General features: G+C 42.3%; 1 protein-coding gene across 1 annotated transcript in view; it reads right to left on the bottom strand.

Annotated features, from left to right (window-relative positions):
* LOC124616737 (tensin) overlaps positions 1 to 21,397 on the bottom strand; it is a 517,648-nt gene that overhangs the window by 423,488 nt on the left and 72,763 nt on the right. The window contains exon 3 of the mRNA XM_047145102.1: positions 6,756 to 6,905. Coding sequence (XP_047001058.1) covers positions 6,756 to 6,905 — 150 coding nt within the window. The remainder of the gene's footprint in view (positions 1 to 6,755; positions 6,906 to 21,397) is intronic.

Raw genomic sequence — 21,397 nt, 5'->3', positions numbered from 1 at the left:
TAGGAACGACAGGTTATTCGGCTAACAGCTAGTACCCCCGACTTAAATCTCGTCGAGCACATGTGGGAGACACGTATGCAGCACGTTCGCATGCACCAACGACCGTCCAACAGTTGACAATCGCCCTATCAGACAAGCTCGTTACGAACTTTGTGGCCAGCATCGGGCACGTTGCAGAAAATGCATTTCCGGCCGTGGTAATCACAACCCTATTAAGAACCATGTCCTCTATTTTCTAGTGTCCATGGGACAATTGTAAATCGTCGTAACTTCTGTACGATTATTGTCTTTGAATAAAGGTGACATTTCTGTTCATCTCCTTGCGTTTTCTTTCAGTTACCTTCTGTGATATACTGTAGCAGTTATATCTATGTAAGGTCCAAGTGTCATCGAGCTATGTTACCTGGCAGTGACACATCATACAAAAGTTACTTTCGTCCTTACGTTTTGCACTCCATAGTATATATTTGTTCTAGCACTGAGCATTTCCTTGTGTATTTTTTTTTTTTTGGAGCAACTGCAGTGCCCAAAAAATTCTTCATGTGTTTTGTCGAAAGACGCTAAACGTTCATCAGTATAAAGATGTTGTTCAAGCTTCAGTAGCGTCAGAGAGGAAGGGCTGGGCGAATTCCAGCGGAATGGTAACAGCTGGAGCCACAAGAGAGCCGACGTGACCGCGCATAACGAGCAAAGGCGCAAAAAGAGGAACGCACTCACAGAGTGTATTTGCAAAAGATTTACTGGCCGCCCGGCCTTGGCTTTTGCTGCTGAAGATTCGCCGGCTCCACTCGACTTGCGGATGCACGCCAGCGTAGCGGCAACGTGTGGTGTTAAAAGTTAAAAAAAAAAATCTGTAGAACTTCAGACGCGAAATGTTAAGTGGAAAATGCTGTCGGCGAATTCACGTTTTTGTAATTTCTTCTGCACCTCTGCTGTATATTTATACATAAAATCGCTTTTAAGCTTCAGTCGACGCGTTGCGGAAGCCTCCTGCCATCCTCAGGGATGTAACTGATTGTTATACACTACCTGTTTGTCACTGATTTCTGTTCGACTGGTTAGAAGATAGGTTGAAGAAAGGCAAGGTACGTTTATAGCAATTGTGTATTCAGTACAAGCTTTTGACAATGCTGACTGGAATGGATTCGTTGAATGTTTGAATGCAACAGGGGTAAAATACAGGGAGCGAAAAATCATCTACAATTAACACAAAAACTGGTCTACAGGTACACGGGTCGAAGGGTATGATAAAGTAGTAGTAGTTGAGAAAGGAGTGAGACAGGGCTGTAGCCTCTCCGCGATGTCATTCAGTCTGTACATTGAGCAAAGAGTGAAGGAAATCAACTCCTTGATTTGGAAAAGGATTTAGAGTTCAAGGGGAGGGAATTAAAGCTTTGAGGATTACTGATGATAGTGTAATTTTATCAGAGACGGCGTAGGACTTGAAGGAGCAACTGAACGGAAGGAATGGTGTCCTGAAAAGCAGTTATAAGATGAATGTCAACAAAAGTAAAACGAAGGTAATGGAATGCAGTGGAATTAAATCAGACGATGCTGATAGAATTATATGAGGAAATCAGACCCTAAATCTAGCAGATAAGTCTAGTTCTATCGGTAGCAAAATAACTTACCATTGTCGAAGCAGAGAGGATATAAAATACAGACTGGCAATAGCAAGAAAAGCATTGATGGAAAAAGAGCAATTTGTTAACAAATAATATCTATGTAAGCGTCAAAAAGTTTTTTCTGAAGATATTTTTCAGCAGTATAGTTTTGTATGGAAGTGATACGTGGACGATAAGCGGTTCAGACAATGAGATATTGTGCTACAGAAGAATGATGGGTATTGGTGTAATTACTGAGGAAAGACTGAATCGAAAAAAAGAGTGTATTGCAGAATCTGGCGAAAGGAAGAGATAGACTGATGGGACACATCCTGAGGCATCAAGGGTTCATTAATTTGCTAGTGGAAGGAGACGTGTAGGGGGTAAAAAAGAAAGAGGCATAGATTATAGTAATTATTCACAAATGAAGAGATTTGTACAGGACAGACTCGCATGGTAAGCTGTATTAAATCATTCCTTAGACTGAAGATCATGATAGCGACAAATAACGCTAACACTCGATGAAGCATACATGCATGTTGGCGAAATTCATAATGCCAACAGAAATTTAGGAAATATTTCTTTGAAATTTTGTTACGAGAGTTGGCGTATAAAGAGCAGGCAGGAGACCGCAGAAATATTCCCAATGCTACAAACAAGCAGACGCAGCAATCGGCAATATTATCACCGTAGCTTGAATGACCTTGTAGCTTCTTTCTATGCTGACGGTGCATTCACACAAACGTTTCAGATAAGTAACTGCTTAAACATCGGCGGCAACGTGCCAGTAACTGTCGTACATGCCAGGATTCTTCAGGGTAATGATATAAGCAAGACAATAGAAAATTTGGATGCTATAAGGTAGTTGGCATCTGCAGAATTCTTCATTTTCACATTCCAAAGAAACACTTGCTTAAGAGACACTATTTTTTTTCGGTTTCGGCGAATATATTTTCGCCTCTTCTCAGAGGACTCTGTTAATCTAAAAATTCCCAACTAGATATTACTTTATTTGCAGTACTTGTTTTCCTAGTGCCACTTACAGTACTGTTGCAGCTGCAGAGGGCTGTACATTGTAAGGCAACATCCACTGTGCTCAGTATAGAGACGACACTGATTACCTCATGAATTCTATATACGAAAAACTATTCTATTTTGACAACGGTGAATAGTATAAAAGGAGTTACATTAACAAAAGTTAAGCGCTGTTACGAATTAGAAAGCAAAAGTAGTAATCTACATATTCCGTCAAATGCAAAAATTGCCCGCATCTCGTGGTCGTGCGGTAGCGTTCTCGCTTCCCACGCCCGGGTTCGATTCCCGGCGGGGTCAGGGATTTTCTCTGCCTCGTGATGGCTGGGTGTTGTGTGCTGTCCTTAGGTTAGTTAGGTTTAAGTAGTTCTAAGTTCTAGGGGACTGATGACCATAGATGTTAAGTCCCATAGTGCTCAGAACCATTTCAAATGCAAAAATTAATTTGAAGCATATTTGTACTATGTATGCTTCGGCGTCCAACCGGATACAGTCGTTTACGAAGCACAATATTTCGACAGTGTACCTTGCCGTCGTTTTTAGGAAACTCCTGTAGAATGATGGTCTTCGCTACATCGTGCTTCATGTCTACTGTTATCGCTCCCCACTCCTTATCTCCTGGCCGCATGCCGCGTCGGGTTGAGTTGTGTGTGTGTGTGTGTGTGTGTGTGTGTGTGTGTGTGTGTGTGTGTGTGTGTGTGTGTGTTTGGGTGTTTGTTTGGGGGGGGGGGGGGCGCTATGGTCATATGTACCATCTCCGGTGCCCTCAAATAGTTCAAATGGCTCTGAGCACTATGGGACTTAACATCTGTGGTCATCAGTCCCCTAGAACTTAGAACTACTTGAACCTAACTAACCTAAGGACATCACACATATCCATGCCAGAGGCAGGATTCGAACCTGCGACCGTAGCGGTCACGCGGTTCCAGACTGAAGCGCCTAGAATCGCACGGCCACACCGGCTGGCTGAGCTGAAGGGATGGGGTGGGAACAGAGAAGAGTATGGAGGAGAAGCGATGCAGCAAAGACTCCCATTCTACAGGTATCATCTGAAGATAACGGAAAGGTACGTTGTCGAATTGTCGTCTTTCGTTTATGACTGCTGGACATCCGTGAGCGATACAAATAACTGATATGCTGGGAAAGATTACGACCAGAATGAGATATACGAAGGATGCCTGGGTTCCATAATACTATCTGCTACCTAAATCTGTAGAAGGGCACGAATATTAACCATTTAGTGAGTTGAACTGCTAACAGGTATGCAGTTTTTGGCCACTCTTACTCGTATTTTATTTTTAACGGGCTATACCTTTCGAGTGTAATTTAGTTTTCAGCGACCGCCCACAACTGTTATTTACACTCCTCAAGCAACGTTACGTTGTTGTGGGTAAGGTACTTCTGGTTCCACTAACTGATCCCCCATACCATGTCCCATTCGCAAGTGACGCGTGGGATGAATGATTGTCAATAAACCTTCATATTAGATCTAACTTCTCGGATTTGACCATTGTCCACTGACAGGATCAGTATGTGAAATGGAATATGAATGTTCTGAATGGTGCCCGAAGAATAACTTTTGTTTATTGTACACTAATTAATTGCTAAGTTACGGTTCTCAATATTTTATGCTTTTTCAATAACGAAATTTAATTTTTATACTATTATGAAATTATTTTTCATGATGGGTCTCTCTGACCTTCGTCGCTGGTATTCGGTTAAAAGTTGTTGAGAATAGTGCAAGTAGCAACAAATGCGTTTGACGTTGATAATGATGATGATGATGTGATGTGTTCTGCTCATTAGAAAGGTCAGCATTCTACAATTCTCTCAGTTTTCGTTGCTGCATATAATACACTTATCTTGACGTCAATTAGGCCGTGTTTCCTCCTTCCTGAGGTCCTATTGTCAGTTACCATTCCCTGTAGTGCATTCCTTATTGCACAGTGTCTAACACTATATTTTTTTCCTCCTCTTAAATGCTTCCATTATTGGTCTTTTCTCAGTCATCTGATTAACGCAACCTCTTTTCCTTATTTTATATGTCCATTTCCTACCTTCCACCCTTCCCCAAAATTAAAAACGCTTCTCTAATCTTGTCTGTAATTCCTTGTATAATAGACCACAAAAAGTACTACTCCTTCTTTAAGAACATTTCTTTTTGCGACAGCTATCCTTATTTGTATTTGTGTACTACGTGTCATATTACTGGTTATTTCACATCTTAGGCACCTGAAGTTAACAACTTGCTCCACTAATCATAAAAAAGTTTCTCTTTTATCTTCCGTGAAATATTTTTGGTAAGCTTTCATTTTATCTCTGCAACCAGTTTCTAGCAGCTTCACCATCTAAAAAAAGAACTGAACATCAGAGAGTGCATCACAGCAGCAATCATTCGACAAAGACCTTCGCTGACGTGAATCAGGATGTGTCCCATCAGTCTATCTCTTCCTTTGGCCACATTCTGCCATAGGCCTACACTCCTTTTTTCGATTCAGTCTTTCCTCAGTAATTACACCAATACCCATCATTCTTCTGTAGCACAATATCTCATTGTCTGAACGGCTTATAGTGGAGTAAAAATGATATCTGGAATTATAGGCCATCTGCTACGTAAGTGATATAGGAGACAATCCGAACAGCCCTCTTAAATTGTTAGCAGATGGTGCTGTCGTCTGCCGTGTAGTGAAGTCGTTAGAAGATCTAAAATAATTACAAATCTAACTTAGATTGCAAAAAGCAGTAATTGACTCTAAAAGAATTTAAAAAATGTGACGTTCTCTACACAAGTACTAACAAAAGCCCTTCAGTCACGGTCACGTTATGAACCAGTTAACTTTAAAGATCGCTGATTCATCTGTATAGAAACGTATGACAGTTAGCAAAAACTTAAACTGAGACGATCACATTGCAAGTGTTGTGGGCACGGCGAACCAAGGACTGCGTTTTATTGGCAGGAAGCTTAGAAAATGCAACAGTTCTATTAAACAGACTACGCTTTTCAGTCCTTTTCTAGAACACTGCTTGCGGAATGGGATGTTTACCAGACAGGACTGACGGAGGACACTGAAAAAGTTCAAAGGAGGACAGCTCGTTTTGCATTATAGAGCAATAGTGGACAGACTGTCACAGATATGGTAAGGGTCTTGGGCGTCAAATCGTTAAATGGAAGGCGTTTTTACTTGCGGCGAGATCTTTTCGCGCAATTTCAATCACCGAATTTTTCCTCTGAATGCGAAAATGCATTGTTGACTCCCACTTACGTAGGGTGTAACACCTCCGTTTTTATCCTGCCCTGATCTGATCGAATAGCAGCCCAATATTTATTATTAACATGACCGTGAACGTACTGGGGCTGCTAATCTGAATTGACTGCTACGGAAGTTGTTACTTTTCATTTCGTCCTGTTCAATACTATAATACTGAATGTATGGTAATAAGGAACACCAACACAGTTTTACTAATTACGAACTTATATTCTTCTCAAAACACAAAAAGGAGACAGCCACTGCCTTCGTCATACATATCTAATTACGGCTAATCTCAGCACAGGCTTTCTTCATTTGCCATTATCGTCACACGCTAATCCATCACTGCAATCCAAGGTTAGGCCGGCGCGGTAGACGCGAAACCAAATATCGGCACTGGTAACGTCACTGATCACTTTTATAAAGATACTTCATCACTTTCGCGGTATTCATTTATTATTTAGGGGTCTAACCACGGCGATGGTGACACCCTTTTCGGTTAAAAACCCCGTATTCCAATAATGGCCTCCACACACACACACACACACACACACACACACACACACACACACACAACCACTCTGGCGCATCTCGACACTCGCTCTCGCAACACGTCATAATCGGTTGTTCGCCCTATCGACCTGTGCCGAGTGCAAAGTTATAGTAACGGCCTACGGACCCCTCACAAGGGAGAAGCGACTATTGTGACGAAATGAGAGAAATCAGAGCTCGCAAGAAAGATTTAGGGGTTCAATATCCCGATGTCCCATCCGAGAGTGTAATGGTCTGAAACTGCTTCTGTGAAGCCACTGTCGAACACTCGGACGTGACCTGCAGAGCGGCCGCGCAGATGCGGGTGCGGCGGACTTACCTGCGGTGAGAGGGCTGGTCGAGGTCTCCCAGCTTGTCCTGCAGGAAGCGCGCCATGGCGAAGCGGTCGAGCGCCTGGTCGGCGCTGCCGCAGATGTTGGAGTAGTGCATGTAGGCCGCCAGGACCACGGCCACGCTCTCCTTGCCGCCCCTGCAACACGACCACCCCACCACATCGTCAGTACGGAGACTTACAAGCAGTCGTTCTTCCCACGCACAATTCGTGAATGGAACAGGGAAAGGGGGATCAGATAGTGGTACAATAAGTACCCTCCGCCACACACCGTAAGGTGGCTCGCGGAGTATAGATGTAGATGTAGATGTACCACGTGGCACGGGAGCACGGGCTCTGCAGCGCCCGTCTCCGCATTGTCAAAGAAAGTAGTTACACTGAAACACAAGAGACTCCCACAACGTCAATGAAGAACTCAACATATCGACACACACTCTCACTGAGTCACAGTGCGAAAGGAGAGAATAAGTCAGTGTGTAATGTACGTCATGTACACTACTATGCCCGACCAAGCTTAGCACCTGCCACTCCTCTTAGAAATGTGTGGGAATGCACGAACAGCGCTACAAACATGTAGTATCATATTAAAACAACTACCTTTAAAATATAAACCAAAATTCAGAACTTAATTAAACAAATTTAAATTATAGAAAGAACAAACAAGCAAAAGGTTTCCTTTTTGATTTCGTGGACCAAAGAGGGTACAATCAGACAGATACGTCTGCCAATTGAAGACATACAGTCTGAAAATGAGTCCGTGATCATTTTGTGGCACTTTATTTTACAGGTCCGTCTTGATTAGACGAACTTTTACGCTGCACTATTACCGGTTTCGGCTACTGCCATCTTCAGATCGGTTACAAACAAAAACAGTGGTATAACCAGCTAAGTTGAATTTCCTGAAGCTAAATCTATAAAAGGCTTGGTGCTAAATAAGAATAATAAAAAGAATATTAACATGATTAACATCTACATTTCCGCAAGCCACCCAACGGTGTGTGGCGGAGGGCACTTTACGTGCCACTGTCATTACCTCCCTTTCCTGTTCCAGTCGCGTATGGTTCGCGGGAAGAACGACTGTCGGAAAGCCTCCGTGCACGCTCGAATCTCTCTAATTTTACATTCGTGATCTCCTCGGGAGGTATAAGTAGGGGGAAGCAATATATTCGATACCTCATCCAGAAACGCACCCTCTCGAAACCTGGACAGCAAGCTACACCGCGATGCAGAGCGCCTCTCTTGTAGAGTCTGCCACTTGAGTTTGCTAAACATCTCCGTAACGCTATCACGCTTACCAAATAACCCTGTGACGAAACGCGCCGCTCTTATTTGGATCTTCTCTATCTCCTCCGTCAACCCGATCTGGTACGGATCCGACACTGACGAGCAATACTAGAGTATAGGTCGAACGAGTGTTTTGGAAGCCACCTCCTTTGTTGATGGACTACATTTTCTAAGGACTCTCCCAATGAATCTTACCAACAATTAATTTTATATGATCATTCCATTTGAAATCGTTCCGCGGACGCATACCCCCAGATATTTTACAGAAGTAACTGCTACCATTGTCTGTTCCGCTATCATATAATTATACAATAAAGGATCCTTCTTTCTATGTATTCGCTGTATATTCCATTTGTCTATGTTAAGGGTCAGTTGCCACTCCCTGCACCAAGTGCCTATCCGCTGCAGATCTTCCTGCATTTCGCTGCAATTCTCTAATGCTGCAACTTCTCTGTATACTACAGCATCGCCCGCGAAAAGCCGCATGGAACTTCCGACACTCTCTACTAGGCTACAGCTATGAATACCAGTGACACAGACCATAAAATATTCTGATGTAGGTATCAACGTCAAATTATAGACGTAGTTAGATATTAAGTGCTAGTGATGGCCTAGATGCGTCTAGTATCTACAAAAACAACCGAGGCCAGCAGAGGTCACTATAGCTAGGTTGCATGAGTAGTCAGTATCGCATATTTAATATTTAAAATGGAGTATGCGCCGTCATTAATTAAAATTACTTCACATGGGAAAACAAGCGTCTGAAAATAAAACATGTACTGACACACAATATGTGGAATTAGATCCATACTTAGAATCCAAGTAAAATTTGCGAATAGTAATAATGGGAAGCTCCTAGCCTGGCAAAGTAAAACACACAATTGTGTAAAACCCAGTACAAAAGATTTAAAAATAAAATCACGTCTATAAATCGAAATTTTCCAGCATGACAAAACTATTAAACCATAACTGTAAGTGTAAGATAATTAACGACACTTATTTTGCCATGTTAACTAATTTTAATTAATGAGTACACATACTGCGTTTTAAGTATTAAATTTGTGATACTGATTATTCATGTAACCTAGCTATAGCGCCCTCTGCTCGCCTCAGTCATTTGTATAAATACCTGGCGAAGTCAGGTCACCACCAGCGCTTAATATGTACCTACATTTATAATTTGACGCTGGTACCCACACCAGAATATTTTATGGTTTGTACGGCTAGTATGCATGGCTGTTAATCATGTAAATATTTTTCATTTTTCTTATGTAGTACCAGGCCTTTTACAGATTTAGCTTCAGCAAATTGAACTTAGTTGGTTATACTAATGTTTTGGTTTGTAATAGATCTGAAGATGGCAGTAGCCGGAACTGGTAACAGGAAAGTATAAAAGTGTGTGTGCTCAAGACGGACCTGAAAATAATTGTAACAAACGTCTGTTTTTTTTTTCTTGCGGTTCCGCAGACACTACCCAAGTAATCACGTTTTCTAAATTTTATAAATAAGGCCACTTGTTCTCGTCGGTGTTTTGGTATAACAAGTCGATGGTCGATGGCCGTCATCAAGGCAGAGGGATGCTCGAAACATGCACCTAACAATGGATACAGCTCAGTGAGGGGCAGTGCTATACGAGCGACATTCACATGAGGCTCGATAGGATCTGTGATAACGATAGTAGGCACCATGCTAACAGTGGACTCCGTGAACATCACTGCGGACTGCCTGCATTCCTTCGTGCTCGATGCCTTTCTCGTTGGCCATAGCACTAAAAAAAAAAAAAGGTTAAAATGGCTCTAAGGACTATAGGACTTAACATCTGAGGTCATCAGTCCCCTAGATTTAGAACTACTTAAACCTAACTAACCTAAGGACATCACACACATCCATGCCCGAGGCAGGATTCGAACCTGCGACCGTAGCGGCCGCGCGGTTCCAGACTGAAGCACCTAGAACCGCTCGGCCACACCGGCCGTCACCACAATTCTCACGTTACAGCGTCAGGCAGACCACTACTAATGCTGTATCCGAACATTACTGGTTTGTTTTTGCTGCTCATCTTCATTAACTTACATTTTTCGACATTTACAGCTACTGGAATTTAACACACCAACTAGAAGTTTTGTCTAAGTAGCCTTGTATCCTCCTACAGTCACTCAATTTCGACAGCTTACCGTACAACACAGCACCATCAGCAAACAATCGAGGACAACATTTCGGGTTCTATTACTTAAGAAATCTTCGGCACCACTCTCATATCTGGGAACGCATCCTTATGCTCGTATCTTCCTTAACAGTCTGCAGTGGGGCACCGTATCAAACGCTTTCCGGGAATCTGGAAATACGAAATCTGCCTCTTGACCTTCATCCATAATTCGCATTACATCCTATGAGAAAAGGGCAGGCTGAGTTTCGCACGAGCGGTGTCTTCTAAAACCATGCGGATTCCTGGACGTAATATTATCAGTTTAAAGAAAATTTATTATGTTGAGAATACGTTCAAGGATGCTACAGCAAAACGAAGTTTGGATATTAGTCAGTAATTCTGTATGTCCGTTCTTCTACCCTTCTTCTATACAGGAGTCACTTGCGCTTTTTTTCCAGTCATTCGGGACTTTGCACTGAAACAGAAAATCGCGATAAACTCAGGCCAGCCGGAGTGGCCGTGCGGTTCTAGGCGCTGCAGTCTGGAACCGCGAGACCGCTACGGTCGCAGGTTCGAATCCTGCCTCGGGCATGGATGTGTGTGATGTCCTTAGGTAAATTAGGTTTAAGTAGTTCTAAGTTCTAGGGGACTTATCACCTCAGAAGTTGAGTCCCATAGTGCTCAGAGCCATTTGAACCATTTTTTGATGAACTAAGGTAAGTTTTTAGTTAACGGTAATCTGTACAATAGTTTCATGTGCCTCTTTAAAGTGCGCTATTGACAGATAACACGCTTGGTATCAGAAGTTTGCAATGCTTTCGTAAAAGGTCTGATGGATATCAATAAGTTAAGTTTGAAGTAAGACTACAATATTTATCTATATTTTATTTTTGTTCACGAGCACAGATTACCCTTTACACTATCGGTCCTCCTACAGGAATCTATATAGATGGAGAGGGCGAAACTAATGGATAAAAGTCACCTGCGCTTACTCTCTTTCTGTGTAACTTTTTTGCCTCGCATTTGGGACAGGTTGAAGACTTCAGAATTTTTCGTATTTTTCACCAAATGTGATTCCGAGCTCATCGCAAACAGCTTCTCTACTGTCCTTTGTAAGACTGCGATTGTATTATCGTATTATACATTACATTCGACGTCCTATAGCTCTGGTCGCAGACAAACTGCATTTAAGAAATTCTTAGTTCTCTCGTTTGTCCACTTCTCATTTTCTGTATACAGCAAACTCACAGCAGCAAACAACTGAAGAAATAGGTGGCTATGTTTACGAGCACACATTTTCGAACGATATCGAAACGATATTGTTTTCCTTCGGACAAGTGACTGCAGCGCCGTCGGTGAGAGAATTAGGATACAAGGATGAGAGCGAGAAGGAAATATTTACATACAAGGACAGAAATAGATACCGCCCCGCAATACCAAATATTCTCCACTGTTGGTGGACAACAGCTGCGACTCCTCGACAGTATACCGGCTACTTCTTTCAACAGCCTGCGACACTAGCAATATTGCCCGGCCATACCGAAAAATTGCCGTCTACTGCAGTGACATGGCACCATTTCTGACAGAAGCGCTACTGCAGACAAATACTACCGTAAAAAGTGGCCCGTGTGAACGCACGTTTAGAGTCAACGATTATTACTGGGGAGCCAACAACACAATCTACATCTACATCTACATCCATACTCCGCAAGCCACCTACGGTGTGTGGCGGAGGGCACCTTGAGTACATCGGTTCTCCCTTCTATTCCAGTCTCGTATTGTTCGTGGAAAGGATTGTCGGTATGCTTCTGTGTGGGCTCTAATATCTCTGATTTTATCCTCATGGTCTCAACGCGATATATGCATAGGACGGAGCAATATACTGCTTGACTCTTTGGTGAAGGTATGTTCTCGAAACTTTAACAAAAGCCCGTACCGAGCTACTGAGCGTCTCTCCTGCAGAGTCTTCCACTGGTGTTTATCTATCATCTCCGTAACGCTTTCGCGATTACTAAATGATCCTGTAACGAAGCGCGCTGCTCTCCGTTGGATCTTCTCTATCTCTTCTATCAACCGTATCTGGTACCGATCCCACACTGCTGAGCAGTATTCAAGCAGTGGGCGAACAAGCGTACTGTAACCTACTTCCCTTGTTTTCGGATTGCATTTCCTTAGGATTCTTCCAATGAATCTCAGTCTGGCATCTGCTTTACCGACGATCAACTTTATATGATCATTCCATTTTAAATCACTCCTAATGCCTACTCCCAGATAATTTATGGAATTAACTGCTTCCAGTTGCTGACCTGCTATTTTGTAGGTAAATAATAAGGGATCTATCTTTCTATGTATTCGCAGCACATTACACTTGTCTACATTGAGATTCAATTGCCATTCCCTGCACCATGTGTCAATTCGCTGCTGATCCTCCTGTATTTCAGTAAAATTTTCCATTCTTACAACCTCTCGATACACCACAGCATCATCTGCAAACCTCAGTGAACTTCCGATGTCATCCACAAGGTCATTTATGTATATTGTGAATAGCAACGGTCCTATGACACTCCCCTGCGGTACACGTGAAATCACTCTTACTTCGGAAGCCTTCTCTCCATTGAGAATGACATGCTGCGTTCTGTTATCTAGGAACTCTTCAATCCAATCACACAATTTGTCTGATAGTCCATACGCTCTTACTTTGTTCATTAAACGACTGTGGGGAACTGTACGAACGCCTTGCGGAAGTCAAGAAACACGGCATCTACTTGTTAACCCGTGTCTATGGCCCTCTGAGTCTCGTGGACGAATAGCGCGAGCTGGATTTCACAGGACAGTCTTTTTCGAAACCCATGCTGATTCCTACAGAGTAGATTTCTAGTCTCCAGAAAAGTCATTACACTCGAACATAATACGTTTTCCAAAATTCTACAACTGATCGACGTTAGAGATATAGGTCTATAGTTCTGCACATCTGTTCGACGTCCCTTCTTGAAAACGGGGATGACCCGTGCCGTTTTCCAATCCTTTGGAACGCTACGCTCTTCTAGAGACCTACGATACACCGCTGCAAGAAGGGGGGCAAGTTCCTTCGCGTAGTCTGTGTAAAACCGAACTGGTATCCCATCAGGTCCGGCGGCCTTTCCTCTTTTGAGCGATTTTAATTGTTTCTCTATCCCGCTGTCGTCTATTTCCATATCTACCATTTTGTCATCTGCGCGACAATCTAGAGAAGGAACTACAGTGCAGTCTTCCTCTGTGAAACAGCTTTGGAAAAAGACATGTAGTATTTCGGCCTTTAGTCTGTCATCCTCTGTTTCAGTACCATTTTGGTCACAGAGTGTCTGGACATTTTGTTTTGATCCACCTACCGCTTTGACATAAGACCAAAATTTCTTAGGATTTTCTGCCAAGTCAGTACATAGAACTTTACTTTCGAATTGCGCGAGAGGAGCCGTAAGGTACGCAGAAAGGGCTCCCGGGGGTTCCCGGCGGAACGATGAGTGACGGAGGGCCCGCAGCTGCGGCTCGGGAGGCGGCCCGCCGGGCGGGAGTCCGTGCGACGCGCTACGCACCCGCACCGGCGCACAAACAAACAATTAAGGAGCGGCGCGTGCGTGAGTGCGTGCGCCTGCGGCAGATGTAGCACGTGGCCCGGCCCGCACGCACGCTATATTTGTCGGCCGCCTGCCGACGCAGCACCGCCGGCCGCGGCGGTCCTCCACCCTCTGCACGCCAAACAGGCCAGCCAGCGGCAGAGCTCCATCTGCCGTTGAGGGCCGCGTCTGACATACACAGGGTGGGTGGCCACCAGAGGTCAGAAGTATACACTCGCTTTAAGATCGCCATCGGGTCCTATGACGTCATCTCCGAACTCGCGAGTCTCCGCTGCTGTCCGTTTAACATTGAACTATCTCTTGACTCTGTTGCCTGGTACAGGTGGACTATAACAGCACAGAAAGGAGAGAGAGTACAAGAGTTTGCTACATGGGCAACTGTTGGGGATGACGCGTCATGCTCCTCGCGCGCGCGCGTGTGTGTGTGTGTGTGTGTGTGTGTGTGTGTGTGTGTGTGTGTGTGTCTGTGTGTGCATGTATGGAAGCAGGTCTATTTGTATGTGGTTATATATATATATATATATATATATATATATATATATACACTCCTGGAAATTGAAATAAGAACACCGTGAATTCATTGTCCCAGGAAGGGGAAACTTTATTGACACATTCCTGGGGTCAGATACATCACATGATCACACTGACAGAACCACAGGCACATAGACACAGGCAACAGAGCATGCACAATGTCGGCACTAGTACAGTGTATATCCACCTTTCGCAGCAATGCAGGCTGCTATTCTCCCATGGAGACGATCGCAGAGATGCTGGATGTAGTCCTGTGGAACGGCTTGCCATGCCATTTCCACCTGGCGCCTCAGATGGACCAGCGTTCGTGCTGGACGTGCAGACCGCGTGAGACGACGCTTCATCCAGTCCCAAACATGCTCAATGGGGGACAGATCCGGAGATCTTGCTGGCCAGGGTAGTTGACTTACACCTTCTAGAGCACGTTGGGTGGCACGGGATACATGCGGACGTGCATTGTCCTGTTGGAACAGCAAGTTCCCTTGCCGGTCTAGGAATGGTAGAACGATGGGTTCGATGACGGTTTGGATATACCGTGCACTATTCAGTGTCCCCTCGACGATCACCAGTGGTGTACAGCCAGTGTAGGAGATTGCTCCCCACACCATGATGCCGGGTGTTGGCCCTGTGTGCCTCGGTCGTATGCAGTCCTGATTGTGGCGCTCACCTGCACGGCGCCAAACACGCATACGACCATCATTGGCACCAAGGGAGAAGCGACTTTCTTCGCTGAAGACGACACGTCTCCATTCGTCCCTCCATTCACGCCTGTCGCGACACCACTGGAGGCGGGCTGCACGATGTTGGGGCGTGAGCGGAAGACGGCCTAACGGTGTGTGGGTCCGTAGCCCAGCTTCATGGAGACGGTTGCGTATGGTCCTCGCCGATACCCCAGGAGCAACAGTGTCCCTAATTTGCTGGGAAGTGGGGGTGCGGTCCCCTACGGCACTGCGTAGGATCCTATAGTCTTGGCGTGCATCCGTGCGTCGCTGCGGTCCGGTCCCAGGTCGACGGGCACGTGCACCTTCCGCCGACCACTGGCGACAACATCGATGTACTGTGGAGACCTCACGCCCCACGTGTTGAGCAATTCGGCGGTACGCCCACCCGGCCTCCCGCATGCCCACTATACGCCCTCGCTCAAAGTCCGTCAACTGCACATACGGTTCACGTCCACGCTGTCGCGGCATGCTACCAGTGTTAAAGACTGCGATGGAGCTCCGTATGCCACGGCAAACTGGCTGACACTGACGGCGGCGGTGCACAAATGCTGCGCAGCTAGCGCCATTCGACGGCCAACACCGCGGTTCCTGGTGTGTCCGCTGTGCCGTGCGTGTGATCATTGCTTGTACAGCCCTCTCGCAGTGTCCGGAGCAAGTATGGTGGGTCTGACACACCGGTGTCAATGTGTTCTTTTTTCCATTTCCAGGAGTGTATATATATATAGGGTGTTACAAAAAGGTACGGCCAAACTTTCAGGATACATTCCTCACACACAAAGAAAGAAAATATGTTATGTGGACACGTGTCGGGAAACGCTTACTTTCCATGTTAGAGCTCATATTATTACTTCTCTTCAAATCACATTAATCATAGAATGGAAACACACAGCAACAGAACGTACCAGCGTGACTTCAAACACTTTGTTACAGAAAATGTTCAAAATGTCCTCCGTTAGCGAGGATACATGCATCCACCCTCCGTCGCATGGAATCCCTGATGCGCTGATGCAGCCCTGGAGAATGGCGTATTGTATCACAGCCGTCCACAATACGAGCACGAAGAGTCTCTACATTTGGTACCGGGGTTGCGTAGACAAGAGCTTTCAAATGCCCCCATAAATGAAAGTCAAGAGGGTTGAGGTCAGGAGAGCGTGGAGGCCATGGAATTGGTCCGCCTCGGTCACCGAATCTGTTGTTGAGAAGCGTACGAACACTTCGACTGAAATGTGCAGCAGCTCCATCGTGCATGAACCACATATTGTGTCGTACTTGTAAAGCCACATGTTCTAGCAGCACAGGTAGAGTATCCCGTATGAAATCATGGCGGTGAATCGAGGAAGTACAGAACATACTGAAGAAACTAAAATGAGCTCTAACATGGAAATTAAGCGTTTCCGGACACATGTCCACATAACATCTCTTCTTTATTTGTGTGTGAGGAATGTTTCCTGAAAGTTTGGCCGTATCTTTTTGTAACACCATATATATATATATATATATATATATATATATATATATATATATATTGCAGTCAAAATTGTACAGAATTCTTTTGGAACTTGGAATACCAAACAAGTATGTTAGACTTATAGAAGCTGTAAGTAGGCTGTTTAGGTTTTCTTATTGGTAACGCCACGTAGCGCTTTGTGAGAGAATCACTGGCTGTGCTGTGTGCAGTCTGTGGCTAGTTTGCATTGTTGTCTCCCATTGTGGTGTTGTATGTAAGTAGGCTGTTTAGATTTTCTTATTGGTAACGCCACGTAGCGCTCTGTGTGAGAATCACTGGCTGTGAGTCGTGTGAAGTTAGCACCCCTTTTTCGAGAAATATACATTTTTTTCAGAGTTCTTGATAGATATGGCATAGTTCTAGAGTTCTTTGTACAAAATTTCAATAGTTCTGCAGAATTTAGCGAAGAAAACAACAATATTCGAAAAAATTTTCGTATCGAAAACGTTCTTTGGCAATTTCCGCAAAATGTAAATAAGTACAAGAGTTCTGAGCACAGTTCTGAACAGAGCTCCAAGAGTTCTTTCGAAAATCCAAGTAACATTTTTTTGTGCAGCTAATAGTTTACGAGATAATTGCATTTTAATGAGAAAATCTTTTCACTTACTGTGAAGTTGGCACCCTTTTTTTTAGAAATATATATTTTTTTCAGAGTTCTTGATAGATATGGCATAGTTCTAGAGTTCTTTGTACAAAATTTCAATAGTTCTGCAGAATTTAGCGAAGAAAACAACAAAATTCGAAAAAATTTTCGTATCGAAAACATTTTTTGTCAATTTTCGTAAAAATTAAACTTGTACAACAGTTCTGAGGACAGTTCTGAACAGAACCCCAAGAGCTCTATCGAAAATACAAACAACATTTTTCTATGGCGATAATGGTTTGAGATAAATTGATTTAATATGGGACACACTTTCTTTACGGAAAATATAAATATATTCGTACAACAGTTCTGATGACAGTTCTGGACACCACGTGAAGAGTTCTATCGAAAATCCTAGTGAAATTTTTTTGTGCAGGTAATAGTTTAAGAGGTAATTGCAACTTAATTAAGAATTCCATAAGAGCTCCTACTGTGAAGCTGGCACCCTTTTTTTCACAAATGTATACTTTTTTCAGATTTCTTGATAGATATGCCATAGTTCTAGAGTTCTTTGTACAAAATTTCAATAGTTCTGCAGAATTTAGCGACGAAAACAATATTCGAAAAAATTTTCGTATCGAAAATATTCTTCGTCAATTTTCGCAAATTGTAAATAAGTACAACAGTTCTGAGCACAGTTCTGAACAGAACTCCAAGAGTTCTATCGAAAACCCAAGTAACATTTTTTTGTGCAGCTAATAGTTTACGAGATAATTGCAATTTAAGGAGAAAATCTTTTCACTTACTGTGAAGTTGGCACCCTTTTTTTCAGAAATGTATATTATTTTCAGAGTTCTTGATAGATATGGCATAGTTCTAGAGTTCTTTGTACAAAATTTCAATAGTTCTGCAGAATTTAACGAAGAAAACAACAATACTCGAAAAATATTTCGTATAGCAAACATTCGTTATTAATTTTCGCAAAAAGTAAATTCGGACAACAGTTCTGAGGGCAGTTCTGAACAGAACCCCAATAGTTCTATAGAATATCCTAATTACAATTTTTTGTGCAGCTAACACGTTACAATATAATTGCAATTTAATTAGGGAACCTCTTCACTTACTGTGAAGTTGGAATCCTTTTCTTCAGAAATATATATATATTTTCAGAGTTCTTGATAGAAATGTCATAGTTCTAGAGTTATTTGTACAAAATTTGAATAGTCCTGCATAATTTAGCGAAAAAAACAACAATACTCGAAAAATTTTTCGTATCGAATACATTCTTTGTCAATTTTCGCAAAAAGTAAATACGTACAACAGTTCTGAACAGAACACCAAGAGCTCTATCGAAAATCCTAATAACATCGTTTTGTGGCGATGATAGTTTATACGGTAACTGCTTTGATGTTAGACCCACTTTCTCCACAGAAAAAGTAAATTCGTTCAACAGTTTTGATGAACAGTTCTGGTTAACACATCAAGACTTCTATCTATAATCATAATAACATTTTTTGTGGTTGTAATAGTTTGTATGGTAATTGATTAATTGTGGGGCACTCTTACTCAAAAAAAAAAAAATTATGTCTGTTCGTATGCTCTGATGCCAGCTCTGGATAGCATTGTAAGAGTTCTACCGAAAAAATTAGTAACATATTCTGTGCAGGTAATTGTTTACGTAGTAACTGCCATTATTAAGGAATGCTTATGAGCATTTCCCGTGAAGTTTGAACCCCTTTTACGATAAATATAAATTTTTTTCACAGTTCTTGATATATATGCAATAGTTCTAGATTTCCCTGCTCAAAACACGAATAGTTCTACAGAATTTCGGGAAGAAAACAATAACACGGCAAAATTTTGGTATGGTAAAAAATTATTTGTCAGTTTGGAAAAAATAAATTTGTATAACAGTTCTGTTGGCAGTTCTGGATAGCACTGGAAGAGTTGCATTGAAAATGATAAGAACATTTTTGTGGCGATAATAGTTTATACAATAATTGTTTTAATCTGATACTCACTTTATCTAATATAGCAAAATTCGTAGAATAGTTCTGATGACAGTTCTGAATATCACCCACAGAGTTCTACCAAAAACTATAATAACATTATTTGTGACGATGACATTATATGAGATAATTAATGTGGGACTCACTTTTGTCATGTAAAAGTAATAAATTCGTACAAAAAATCTGACGGCATTTCTTAATACGACCCTAAGAGTTCTACCGACAACTGTAATAACATTTTTTGTGGGGATAACAGTTAATGAGATAATAGCATTTTCGAGAGACCCACTTGGTCTACATTATAATAAATTGGCACAACCCTTTTGCTGCCAGTTCTGGATAGCACCGAAAGAGTTCTTTTAAAAACCCTCATAACATTTTTATGGTGCCAGTAGATTATGAAATAGATTGTGTGTTCACTCTGCAGTGGGTGTGCGCCGATGTGAAACTTACTGGCAGATAAAAACTGTGTGCCGGACCGGGTCTCTAACCCCAGGCTGTGACCAAAGAATATCGTCACAATATCCTTTCGTCCAGGAGTGCTTCTTCTGCAATTTTCGTAGGACAACTTCTACGAAATTGGGAACGCAGGAGATGAAGTACTGCTGGAAGTACAGCTATGAGTACGGTCGTAAATTCTCACTTTTATTTTGGAAAACCGAAAATCGAAAACCGGATATATATTCTACTAAATACAAAAAGTCTAAATGTTCAGCACTATACAAATGCCAGTACACCTTCTTAAGACTGACTGTAGTAACTGTAGGTGGAAGCGTGGGATGTGCACGCTTAGATGATTCAAGGAGAGAAGGCTCGTCAGTGCAAAACAAACAGATGGCTGAGAGAGCAGATACATTCACACGCGCCACTAACCAGATGGTGTCACGCCTGTCGAGAATCGCACCAGAGGTACAATGAGCTGTGGTGGAGTGCTGTTGGCGTGGTTACTATGCAACTTACTTGATGGGCATCAATACACCGTTATATTAATGTACAATACTTGAGAAACAATGTCATTCACACACTCCGAGTTCCTTATCACTCAGTACTAGACTAAATTACCGGCCTGGTGATAAGCAGCCTATGTACCTCACCGACTACACATCTTCGTGTTATAAGAAAAAAAAGAGAAAAATACCAAGGGACACAAAATATGAATCCGGATAAACCGGAAATCCGGATTATTGAGGACCAAATAAACGAGGTTCTTATTTACAAATTTCGAACTTCTTATTAACTTTAATACTGTATCCCCTCAACATTATAACACCTCTATCAGTCATGTATTGAATTAGGATTTAAACATACTACTTAGTTCGTTTGTACGATATATTCAGTAAATATACTTACATTTCTATACATTGTAAAGACTTTTAACTCTCGCTGTAGTGTAACTCATCAAACTTCCACACTTCCTTTCTAACTAGAACAAATGTTTGCAACAATATTAACGACATCAATTTCAAATTTATTCGTTACACACAGCACATGTTTTTATGTATCCTAGCGGCTGGTGATGTTGCAATATAACTTTCATCCATGAGGGTCCTGGGCATATTTTTAGCTGTTAGTGGGTCCTGGATGTCATGAGAGTTCAAAACAATTACTGTTTTACGTGATAAAATTCATCTGGTTCTTCCTGATTCCAAAAATATACACTTCATGTGTGCCTTTCATTGTTGTATGTATGATTCAGTATCGACGCTAATGCTCTCTAGATGAGATATGAGCCGATTGCTCGTTTTTATCCACTGTGCCCTTTCGTATTTCATTTCAGCGATTAGTTTATTTGTTTATTAACGTAGTAAGTAGTACAAAGCTAATCCAGAATGTAAACTGCACTTAAATTCTGTTTGAACTGTTTAATAGTCAGTGCCCGCTGTCTGAACGTCAAATATCAGATTAATACACTGCGCCTGGTTGCGTTATTTTATAGGAATTTTATTATTTTAAGTGGGAAGTACTAGATAATGTTGAAGAAATTCGAAGCATATTGTTCGAAGAGCATAATATTATTCGAAATTTACCTGTACCAATAGGTGCCGCCAAAGCAGCATTTGTGATGCTGTAATTACCTCATAGATAACGATATTTGTCTATTGTAGTTTTGTATTCCAATCAGAATTTTGAGAGCATCAAAGCCTCATTTCAGCGTGAGAGAGGGGTAAAATCAATAGATGATATTGAATTGAAAGCCTTCATCAGTCTCTTGTTTTTAATTGTTGTTAACAAAA

Source organism: Schistocerca americana, chromosome 5, assembly GCF_021461395.2.
Source record: "Schistocerca americana isolate TAMUIC-IGC-003095 chromosome 5, iqSchAmer2.1, whole genome shotgun sequence".
NCBI classification, from domain to species: domain Eukaryota; kingdom Metazoa; phylum Arthropoda; class Insecta; order Orthoptera; family Acrididae; genus Schistocerca; species Schistocerca americana.
The sequence above is the reverse complement of the archived record's forward strand: the minus strand, read 5'-3'. Positions and strand labels throughout refer to the sequence as shown.